The sequence below is a fragment of the Athene noctua genome, chromosome 1 (genome assembly GCF_965140245.1).
Source record: "Athene noctua chromosome 1, bAthNoc1.hap1.1, whole genome shotgun sequence".
NCBI lineage: Eukaryota > Metazoa > Chordata > Aves > Strigiformes > Strigidae > Athene > Athene noctua.
The window spans coordinates 118,142,166-118,154,237 of NC_134037.1; the positions used below are offsets into that span (position 1 = coordinate 118,142,166).

The following is a 12,072-nucleotide window of genomic DNA, read 5'->3' on the forward strand; positions in this document are numbered from 1 at the left end:
ATAATCTCGAACCCAAACTGCAGTAAAACCCACTGAAATATCAAAGGTTTTCTGATGGGAATTAAACACAGTCTGTGTTCCCGTGCTGGGATACAAACTGACAGTGTGAGCACACAGACTCCACAAGTGGAGGGCAATGTGTCCTTCATGGGATGGGACTCTCTGGTGAGTCTGGGATTGACCTGAAAAACGTTTTATATGAAAGATAAATTTAGCATGCAAAACAGTCATCAGAGTTTATGGCAAATCTGCTTTTTGAGATGATCTTCCGTTGGATGCTGCCTGGAGATCTTCCTGTGCGCTGCTGTAAGGCTCTGGGAATTAGTGTGGGATCACATTTTATCCTCATGGTTCCTCACCACAGATTCGTACTGTTTTAATTTGAAGCTTTATTATGGATTGCTTGTTTTTCTGAAGGGCAAACTGAAAACAAATAATTTCTGATGTCATAGGTCAGGATGATGGTTTTGGTGGCAGAAATATTTTCCACTTAACTATGTGGCTGTTAAGGCTTGGCTTTGTCCCTTAGTTGCAATTCTTTATTATTACTGGTTGCCTTTAAAAAAAAAAAAAAAAAAGATTATGCCGTTCTCCTTTTTAGTGTGTAAATGTGGTGTAATTTTGATTTTTCAAGCTTTTTCTTAACTTCCTGATTTAGCAGCAACATTCTCTGCAAAAACTGTACATAGGGCATGTGAAATTACAGAAAGCATGTATACTAAAAAATTAATTGGTGTGTATTCGGGACAAATACCTGCTTTGAAAGGAACGTTTGAATCAAACACTTTTCACTCTGGATGCAAAAACCTGGTGTATGTCAAAGCAATGTATGGTTCTAATGTCCCTGTTTGACAAGAGATTATTTTAAGAAAGATGAAATAGATTGAACTGTGCAGGAGGAGAGGCAGAGGGAGTCCCCAGAAATCAGGGTTGTGGAGAACTTTGTTCTTCAGGCAGGTGAGGCTGAAGGAGGAGGACAGGAGGCTGTAAGACGTGAGGGACAGCTGGATTTTTCTGTCCCAAAAACAGCATGCTCTGGCCTCTGGCGTGTCACAGGACCATGGAACTGTGGAGAGGGGGAAGCATACCTGTACACCGACAAAAGCCACAGCTCAAGCAGGGTCCGAGGTGCCAAGGGTTGTGTCCCATCAGGCTGGGACTATCTCCGCAGGTAGGGTCCGGTGCCAGCGTTTGGTTTTATGGCAGTGGCCTACCACAACCGCCTTCAATCTGCCCGGCTTTCAGCTCAACCGCAGGGCTAAGGCTGCTCATTTTTTGAAGGGCGCTGCGTGTTCACACGCTTCAGATACAACTTAGAAAAAAAAAACCAAAAAGAAAAAAAACCCCAAACCCCGACTCCCAAAGTAGAAGTGTTAGAGCAGTAATGCCTTCAGCCATTATACCCAGGTTTAAAGCTTAGGGATTTTTTTCCCTTATCAAAACTTACTGTAAATACATGCGCACAACTTGCTCTGGGAGCGGGTGCATCCTTTGCTCCTGCCCAGGGCTGACCCAGCCGCCGCGGCGCGCAGACCCGCGGAAGGGAAGGCGCTGGCCCTGAGGCGCCGCCGTCATTTTGGCGCTGCCCGCCCGCCGGAAGGGCGGTGGCGGCGCGGCCCGGCCCCGGGACGGCGATGGCGGCGGAGCTGCGGGAGGCGCTGACACAGCGCCTGCGGGATTTGGGCATCGTCACGGTCACGGCCGAGCACCCCCAGGTAGGGGCAAGGGCCGCCGCAGCCGCCTCTCGGCACCCTCCTTACCTTCCTTCTCTCGGGAAATACGTGGAGGGACAGGACACGGCGCCCAACAGCGCACTCTGAGGCCCTGCGCAAAATTTTGTAGCAGAATTATCACCACGGAATTTCTCGTCAAATAAACCTACAGCCGCTGGGCCTGGCGTAATATTTTAGTGCTTTTTGGGGGCCGTTTTGAGCACAGCCGCCAGCTTCCTCCTCTTGTATTTCTGTTCCCCGAGATCCCTCTTCTCCCCTCCAGTCCCCCGGTGGTTTCGGGAGCCACGGCCCATCCCCTTCTTCGCCGCCCCGGCACCCGTGTGGAGGACGCTTTCCAAACTTTTTCTAGCTCCCCGTTCAGAGTGCACGTACCACATCATTCCAGTCTGTCTGCGGTGGAGCCGCAAAAAGGAGGGGTGGGGGTAGCCCTTCTGTGTTTTTAGGGTGATATTCTTGCTCTATATGAGACAGAAATGATTCTGAGCGTGCAGGAGAAGCATGTCACATTTTATTTGTGTTCTTTTAAAATTTCTTCATAAAAGGGTACAGTTTTTAGGCTGAGTATAACATTCAGTATTTTCCAAGTATTTAACAGACGATACCTGCCAGCACGCAACTGTCAGTCTAATGGGATCATCTAACAGAGTCTCACACTACACTGATGGTATTTTCCAGGTGTTCACTGTTGAAGAAATGATGCCCCACGTCCAACACATGAAAGGCGCTCACAGTAAAAACCTTTTTCTTAAAGACAAAAAGAAGAAAGAGTTCTGGCTGGTGACTGTTTTGCACAACAGGCAAATCAATTTAAATCATCTTGCTAAAAAACTGGGTGTCGGAAGCGGAAACCTAAGGTTTGCGGATGAAAATGCCATGCTGGAAAAACTCCACGTGGGCCAGGGCTGTGCAACACCCCTTGCCCTCTTCTGCGACCAGGGAGATGTGAGGTTTGTGCTGGATGCTGCCTTTCTGGAAGGTGGCCATGAAAAGGTGTATTTTCATCCAATGACAAATTCTGCAACCATGGGCTTAAGCCCCAATGACTTTCTGAAGTTTGTGAGATCAACAGGCCATGATCCAATCATCATACATTTTGACGAACACATGAAGTAGATGCTGTTTTCTGTCACTAGGCACTGATTTTGTAGAGCATAAAAGCAAAACTGGTGAAAGTCTCATTACTTAAAAAATAAAGTTTTTAAAGTTTTGTCTCCTTACCATAAGTAAAATTGCCAATTATGTTTTTACTTTTTTTTCTTCAATTGTGTTTATATTGTATAATCTGGTGTGAAAAAAATACTGTCCTGGATTATTAAATGTTTTAACAGAGTATCTTTTGATGGTCTTAAATTTATATTGGATAATCTGGCGAGGAGAAAAAACAAACTGTCTTTGGGGTATTAGATGTTTTAACATTCTTTACAGGACAAGACGTGTTTGCAATCTACCACTAAGTAACCAGTAAGTAGAGAAGGTGTTATTTAAAGGATGTTATAGTTTTATTAATAAAATGGAGAAACCTGGAGCTTTCTGTGCGTGGTACTGGCCTTGAAGGTTTAAACTTCAAAGAACAGTATCAGGAAATAACAAATTAACTTCAAGTTCTAAAATATTTGTCAGTACACACAGGACAGAGATGTTTAGATTGTGTACCCATACCCATTCATCCCCTACTACATGTTGCTTTCTTTTTATAATTTTTACCTAGAAAAAATTTACCATTTGCCTATGCTACAGAAAATGCATTTGATTGTCTATGTTTTTAGTTGCATTTTCAGAGTCTCCTCCCCTTGGGAGATGATGGATCCCGCTGGTAACAGCCCCATGATGACAGGCACATGCCTTGTCCATTTTTAGAGCCCCCCAAGAAGGGGCAGGACACCCGGTGTCACCAGTCAGCCACAGCTTGGGGGGAGCCAGGTTGCTCCAGGGAATAACGTTACTGTGGGTTCCTGACCCTGTGTCGTGTGTCATGGGGACAGCTGGCACAGCTCCTCTCTCCCGCCTCAATGTATAAAAACCCTCCCAACATTGCATGTTGAAGGAAGAAGTGGCAGAAATTGTGCAGTCCAATAAACATACTGTGGTAAACAGAACCCCCACAACACCCGAAGAGGGGAGAGGTGAAAGTGAGGGACAAAATCTGAAGATGACGGGGAAAAAGGCTTTCGAATGGACCCTAATGGTCACGTACAAACTGTGCCACAAGGCAAGTGGTAGTGTCAACACAACGTGGGACAGAATGGAAATAAAGATAACGGAAAAAAAACATAAAAGGCCTGGCCATCTCAGATGGCTGTTTGCTGCTGCACCATGCCACAGGAGGCAAAGTGAACTGAGGAAGGGGAACACTTGGCAAGGAACACAGGGCAGAAACCAGTCCATCAGACTCAGTTCCATTCCAGATGGCCAATAGAGTTCTGCAAGCTGAGAACATCATTAACACGGATTGGGTTTTTTTCCCCTGTAATGAAATCTAATTCTACAGAATGAACAGCTCCCATTCACATAGTAAGGAAAAACATCTTCCAGGGCAAGGCAAGTTACTTCACAACCATCCTTGCCATGGTTTCCTTAATTTCTGAAGGATTTGGCTGCTGTTCTGAGGTGGGAACTTCAAATACTTCATACACAGCAGTTGAAATCCTCCCCTCCACCTTCAAATACATGAACCAACCCCCCCATCTATCACAGAGTCGTCTCAAACGGGAAAGAAGTGACCTAAAAGAGAATCACTAGACATGTCCAGATACATGTGATTTTACATTTGTTAAGTAAAAGACTGAAAGGAACATCTGGTATTAGTGAATATTGGGTTGATTAATGAACTCTGGGTTGACAAATGTATTACTAAATTAGCTAGATATTAAGATACAGTCTTATGTGTCTTTAAAAGTAAAATTTATCTTACTCTCAGCCTCTCACTTACTCTCTCTCCCCTTTAGGGTTTCTTCTTTGTGGTACCCCAAAATCCTTTAGCACTTAAGTATTCAATACTTAAGTATTGAATTTGACTCGTCAAGGTTTTTTTAATCCAGAAAGCTCTAAATGTGAAAAATTGAGACATGTGCACAATAGCAATTTACTATGCTTCACAAATCTTTAAATTTTAGAGATAACTACCTCTGTCCTCCCAAGAGATGCTGAGACTTGTCTCAGCAAAAATAACAACTGAGTAAAATCAAAATCAAAGCTTTAAACTACATCTGGCAAATCTATAATGATTTCTTTTTGTATTTACTTACGAAATTAGTATATATTTTTTAAAATAATATCAAAATAGCATCTAGTTAAAAGCTACACTGGCCTACACAAATAAACACAAAAACGACACACTGTCCAGAAAAATTCTGCTACAGTTTTATCATTTTCCTTCCAGAAGAAATACTCACGGAACACATCACCAACTGACCACAACGCCATTAGTTCACACCAATATCCTTCCAGTAACATCAGTTTCCAGCAAAAAGTGTGTATAAATGTACACACAAAATAAGAATAAAAATTATTTGGTTTGGCATTTTAATAACATCATTAATAAATGTATACAATGGCAAATATTAAAAAAAAATCAGTATGTAAAGGAAATTACAGTTTTAAATAAGAGCTTTTTAAGTTTTGTTTGACACCTAGGTACATTCCTTTAAGGCAGTTTTATTAATATCAAAGCATTATTTACATATACATTATCCTCTAAAAATCATACATGAGCTCCTTTGTTGAGGCTGCACCATGTCTTGGAAAAAGTTTAGAAATAATTCATGTTGGGGATGTTACTAAACCCTCAGCAGACTACCAGAAAAGTAAATTAAAATTATACATTGTGTAGTACTACAACGTCTTTTGTAATCTTGAACTAGCAGTGACAGATTTGGCAACTCTGGGGGTAAAAAGCCGTGTACACCCCTTGTATGCTGTCCAACAGCTGCTGTGTTCCTCCCCTGGGAGTTTGTGTCTGAGAAAACGCCAAGCGGCTCCCAAATTAAATTTCCATTTTTATTTTATTTTAAGGGCACAGACTGAAAAGACTAAGAAAGGAAAAAAAGTAATTTAAGAATCATCAGAGCATGGAGAACATCCTGACCACTCTTCTCTGAAACGTCTTTGCAAAAGAAAGTGCTGAGAGAAGTAAATTCTGATCTGTTAAATGCAAACCCTGTCTATGATGGCACACATGCTTTCAGAAGATGTAATAATACACAAAAAGCAAGTGTAGAAGTTGCACTGGGTGCTCTTGGCCAACTTAAGGAACAGAGAAAGGAGATGAGCTAACAACTGTGACGTCAGGAGACGCCCGGGTGATGGAAGCGGGCAGGGCAGGTTATGTGTGCCCAGCAGCGCTCCTGCTAACACACCACTCCCACCTAACTCCCAGGGCCTCACAGAACCTACCCAGACACATGAAACTGCTCAGGTGCTCAGAATACAAACAGCATTTGGCACTACAGTTTACATCTGTTAATTCAAGACACGTATGTTCTTCTAACGACAGGAACACTACTGAAGGGGTAGCGTTTGATAGCTGGAAATGCATCAGCCCGCTGCTTCAGAGAGAGCTAGGAGAATCCACTCACAATCAGACCCTGAAATGAGCTTGAGAATACCATCGTTTACAAAATTATTTTCCTAACATTTGGGATATTTCATTATCTTTCATAACAGCTATGCCTTTAGTAAGTGCAACCGGCATTCTAGACCGCAAACTTTTGCTTATCAATTCTGAAAAGGCAACTTTTCCTGCACTCTGTCACTACCTTGCAGCACCCGAGTGGCACAGACACAAAAGAATTCTTCCTGCTTAGAGAGCTCTCCTCCCGGAGCACACCAGGGCTCAGACTGTCTCACCTGCTACTGGGGGAGAAACTCAGCTGCCCCCTGAGCTCCGAGTGTGCGGGAACACCCTGACTGCCTGTACAAAGGCCCTGAGCCATGGCACCTCTCCCAGCCACTGCCATCCACCCCACCTGCACCGCTGGTAACATCTCACAGCATGGCTTGGAATGCCCTGAATCCTCCTCAAAAACCTCACATAGTGCTCCAAATCCTTCACAACAACGTCACGGGATCAGTTACGATACGGGAAATTATTCCATGCAGGCAGCAACAGCATCCAGTGGAGCTGGATTTCAGGAGTACTCGGGGCTACAGATAACTCCTGAGACTGCTGATCTGTGTTGATACTCTGCAAAACTCACCATGCGGCCACTGAAACCTGTGAACACCTTAACACTGAGAGTAAGGGATCACAAACAGATGCTAGTAGGCTGGCAGTAATCAAAAAACCCCCATGATTTTTATGAAATACCAGAAATGTCTTCAGAGGAAGACTGCAAATTCTGTATGGTGGAAAGCTGCAAGATGGGTCCTATTTTCACTCAACACCCCCCCTCAAAAATGTTTAAATTCTCTGTGAAAACAATCCCAGACTGAACCAAGTATTTTTACCATAAAACTAAAATAATCTGTTTAGATCTAGACTTTTATGCACATTTTACCATCACAAATATTTCAGAAGGAAGTCACTTCAAGGAAAAAACAACAGAAACCATTTCCCCTTCTAAACTTTGCTCTTTTCGTCCCCTTTTGGACAAAATTTCAGTAAAAATCAAAAGATGACTTGCCAGTATGCTTTGGATCTGTTGAACTACTTTCTCTCTCCAGTGAAAGATGATTCTGTTCCGCCGTCCCTGACAGCTGGAGACTTTAGACACGAGAAAGCCTGTGAAAGCTGTTTGGGAGCTGAGGAAGCTGTAGCAGCAATGCCAGTGTCAGCAGCAGTAGGCCCCACATAGGGGCAGTCCGTGTCCCTCCTCCTGCTTACACCTCAGCCTTACCTTCACTGATGCCACTGGAGATAGCTGGGAGTGAACTGATCTATGTGACTGCTGGCGGATGGGACACGAGGAGGTTACCCACTTCACCACCCTTTAGAACAGTGATATAAATGCGCTTACCGGTTTGTCATGAAACATAAATCTGGTAACTCATTTTGGATCTGCTTGTAAGCTCGTGTACACTTCCTCTGAGCTCTCTGCAAATGCTTTCACAACAACAAATGTATGCAACCACTGATTGTACCAAGAACATTGGTTGACTTTAATATAAATCAATAATGAACAAAATGTATCTTACTAGTAAAACAGAACCTTAAGGGGAACCGATTGTAAAATGCATATGATATTATTTACATTTCTTTTTGCCATCAAGAAACCTCCTAAGCCACAATCAGCTCATGTCAACAGACAAACAATTAAAAAAAATTAGTCAATACACAAACATCGTAAAGACAGTCTTATCCTGGAAATGCCATTTGTTGAAAACAGCCTTATATTAAAATAAAAGTTATAGAAAACTCATACCTGACGATTTCCTGCCAGAAACATTTGAACATATATATGCAGAATAACTTGGGAATGTGAAAAACACAAATGACAAACAATTTCTATATAATACGATTATCCCATGACTCCCGCTTTTGTTAGTTATCGAACTTTTTCATGTATGTAAACAGATTTTTCTCTTGCAGTACGCAACAAAAATCAGCATAGACTTTTTAAGAGCAATTTCATGCAGATTATGCTAACCAAATAAGGCAGTGAAGTGCCAGTAAGCCGTGAGGTTTTTGTATCTGTATATACAGTCAATTTCAACAAAATACTACAGCATTTACTTTAGATTTACAGAAGTAAATATAAACTGCTAGTTATGGGCTTTTTTAGCTAACTATTAGCAGAAGCTTAAGCAAATCAGTGGCTAATCTCAGAAACAGAAGATTAAAGAAGTTTGTTTTGTTTTTTTTTTCCCCTGGAGTAATTCTTGAGACCTTAAAATTCTTGGTCCTTAGGGAGATGAGAACTGTCCTTTATTCAGTAGATCTTAACAGTGCAATGTGCATTAATTCCTAAGACCATCTACAAATTTTCGGCAGTAGACTCCAGTAGAGCTCCTTGATTCAAGGAAGGAAGGTAGGTAGGTAGGTTTTTATTTCTTGCCTGCTCTAGTCACGAAGAATGTAAAAAATTCCCTTAATTTTTATTAATGATTCCTACAGTCGCTGTCTTGTTACTTCAGATTTAAAGGCTTCATACTGAGATACTGAAGGACACTTTTCTCTCTGTGTACAGTCGAAAGGTAGAAAGAGAAAAGAACGTAAGAAAAGCTTAAAGTGTAGAAGTATAAAATACAGAGTTAAGTCACTAACAGAACTAACAGCACCAATAGCATGCATCGAAGATGTTTTAATGAAGTCAAGAGAAGGACAGAATGCCAAAGACAAGCTTTATACAAAGGCAGTTTCCTTGTTGTATAGACTAGTTGGTTTTGTTAAACTATTCTTTTAGATTTATTTATCTGTCCCTTGCTAAGAACTGACTTCAATATTACTTCTTAATGTAATTTCTTTGAACTTTCAGGAGATGAGAAGAATAAAAATAAATTGTCGTTTTTACAGGCAAAAGGCTAAATGGGATGAAGTTCCCTGCGTACACAGGCAAAATAACTGCTGAAAAACAACCTGTTCTGGCTTAACTAATAAGCAAGACAGAAGCCAGTTAAGCAAGCAGTATTTACATCTGGTTAATGCAATGTGCACTTGTTCTTATATGTAATGCTGTTAGTTTTTTGTAAATGAAATTAATCTCATTTACATTTTGGGCAGGAAACTCACCACTTGGCCCACATCTCATGTAGTGGGTAATAGAATTAGGAGCTTTGTTGCTCCCTAGACCTGCTTTTTGAATTTCTGCTTTCTGGGATAGCTTCCACATCTGCAGAGAAAAGCATTTCATGTTATTCATTGTGTTCATCAGGACATGAAAAAAAACCCCTCATGCATTAACACACATTCTACTTATTAGTAGAGCAAAAGGATATAATAAACACTTTTTTTATATTTAGAGGAAAGGACAGAGGAGAGGGATAGAAGAAACCCACTGGAAGTGCCTATTGAACTACACTCGTTAAAATTCATCTTAGCATTTAGAATAACCAGGTATTACTTTCAAAGCCACAATCAGACAGACTTAACTTTTAGAGACACTAATCCTAAATTTCTGCCTGCGTGAAAAGAAAAAAAAAATCACATGTAATCATGACTGAATGAACCTAGCACAGAACTTAACTCATCTTTGCATTTTTACCTGCTACACATTGACAGAAACGTTCACATTCAGTTCTGCAAAACAGAAAAGGATCTTACATGCAACAGCTTGAACGTGCAAAATGCAGAATCTCCATTTACTGTTCACTTCAAGCAAAGCATCAAGCAAGCCTTGAACTGCAAGCAAGTTATTGAGCCTGAACAACAAAACCTTTTTTGGCTGGTAACCACTTATTCAGTGTTTATAATTACCATGCAAAGCCCTAATTCATCATTTTTTTAAAGGCAGCAGGGACCAAGGCATAAACAAAGTGCATCTGAATGGCCTGGGAGTGGTAGTGACTGGGTCTGGAAGGAACTTCATGGATCCTGCCACTAGTTGAGCACATACAGAAAGAGACATCCATTATGTATCTATTGTTAAAGGGTGAAGACCAAAAAGTGGAGAAAAAAAAAATCCTTCTGTACATTAAAACATTTATTGTCTTTCATGTGTAAGAAACAAATGTTGACAACTCATTTTTCAGTAAAGTGAAAAAGTCTCTAGCAGCACACTGCCACTGCATCACCTGAACTCAATGGAGCAAAAACAGGAGCACAAGAAGTTATTATTCTCGTAACTCAAAATGCAATTCCTTACAAATGTACAAAGCCACGCAAAATTGTAGCTTGAGCTGGACAATGTTACTCTAGATCTAGGATCTGAGACACTAGTGTTCAAAGACACTAACACACTGTTATTCTGAAGCCCTTCGTGCTTAAGAGAAAGGCTGTTTTAATGCTGTTGTCCCCCCGCCCCAAAGGAGTGAGGTAAAACACAAGCTAAAAAGACATGAAATATCAGGCGTAAATATTCACTGTCAGATTTGGTTTGTATGTGAAAGCTCAGTGCTGTGAAAAGAAATGAAACAATGCCAACTGAAGTGCCCCACGGGCAGTGGCTGGAAAAAAAATGTACTTCATTGCCTTGATAGTGAGCTTTAACTTCACCCCACAGGCTTAACCTTTAAAATTTATTTTTAGGCATTGGCCTTGCTCACGATTACAACCAGGGTTCAGTGGTCATGCTGGAGAGCTCATAATAAACATAGCTGGAGATAATACTGGTATTTTCTGTTGCTGTGACAGTCTAAGGACATAATCAAGACAAGGCTGGCAAATGAGATAACAGTGTGCCTGAAAGCTTATCCCATCTCTCCAGCAAGAGCAGGTGATCTAAACAGAAGATACTACCTCTAGCAACAAACCTTGTTCTGCTCATAACAAACAGTCTCACTGCAGGACACAGGCTTGCAATCAGTTAAGAAAAATACAGATACTGGTAGCACAGGGTCAGTTCATAATAAGTACTATCAGAGCTAAGAAGATTTTCTCTCTAATTCCTTAAATAACTTGAAAAATATATTATGCACATCACTTCAGCTAACAGCACTGTTCAACTCAAAGCTAATTCAAACACATCTACAGATGAACAGAAATGAAGCCCAATGCCACGACCCACAATCAGAACACTGACCTCTGTGGGAGAGTAAACGCTGGTGAAATTAAGATTCTATTTCACATTTGGATTTTTTTTCCAAATGAGACAAATTCCAGCAGGGATACAGCACTAACTAACAACAGGCTATGAACAACCTTGAAGAGAAGGGAACAATTTATCAGTCCCAACCTAAGGGATGCCTGCAGACATGCTAAAGGATGGCTGCTTTGCATTTTGAAACAGTAATTTTACCCTCCACAGAATGTCTCTGAAACATCCACCTTGAGCCGTAGCTGGAGCTCTGGAAGGAGCTATCCCTGCACTTATTACCAACTCTCCTGTGTGAAATGGAGCCCTGCCAGAGTGACCTACTCCTCCCAGAGGAGCTCTGTGCCTGCAGCACCTCTACCCCTTCCCACTTCGACACTAAGGGACTGAACTGCACCCCACACAGCAGCACCATCACTGCCACCAAACTGCTATCAAAGTCAATTCAACTGTAAAAGTCAGAATCTGACATCCATTATTTTTAATATTTAATTTCAATTCTAAATATATTTTCCTCTAGATATACTTTTATTCAGTTTTTTTTATAGCATATGTCATTTTGGACTACAGTGTCAGTATCTATTTTCTCGTGAAAAAAAATTCTAACATCTAAAGCCTCATGTAACTGTAGTTTAAGTAAGATACAATTTTAAACTCTGTTTACATTTATGATTAAGAAGCTTCAAGCAATTGCAGAGCCTGTGGTATATTAA

The 12,072-nt window shown here is 41.2% G+C and overlaps 2 protein-coding genes across 12 annotated transcripts in view; one reads left to right on the top strand and one right to left on the bottom strand.

The window, feature by feature from the left end:
* Positions 1-1,586: 1,586 nt before the first annotated feature.
* On the top strand, positions 1,587-3,063 carry LOC141960902 (prolyl-tRNA synthetase associated domain-containing protein 1-like). Its single transcript, XM_074907182.1, has 2 exons — positions 1,587-1,715; positions 2,409-3,063. The coding sequence occupies exons 1-2, from the start codon at positions 1,635-1,637 to the stop codon at positions 2,844-2,846; spliced, it is 519 nt and encodes a 172-aa protein (XP_074763283.1). The 5' UTR covers positions 1,587-1,634; the 3' UTR covers positions 2,847-3,063.
* A 2,018-nt stretch (positions 3,064-5,081) lies between these two features.
* The window catches only part of CCDC88A (coiled-coil domain containing 88A), a 79,669-nt gene continuing 72,678 nt past the window's right edge, over positions 5,082-12,072 (bottom strand). For all 11 annotated transcript variants that reach the window (XM_074906215.1, XM_074906680.1, XM_074906956.1 and 8 more), the window contains 2 exons: positions 9,400-9,499; positions 5,082-8,847 (listed from right to left, as the gene is read on the bottom strand). In XM_074906215.1, the coding sequence (XP_074762316.1) occupies positions 9,435-9,499 (65 nt within the window). In that variant the 3' untranslated portion in view covers positions 5,082-8,847; positions 9,400-9,434. The remainder of the gene's footprint in view (positions 8,848-9,399; positions 9,500-12,072) is intronic.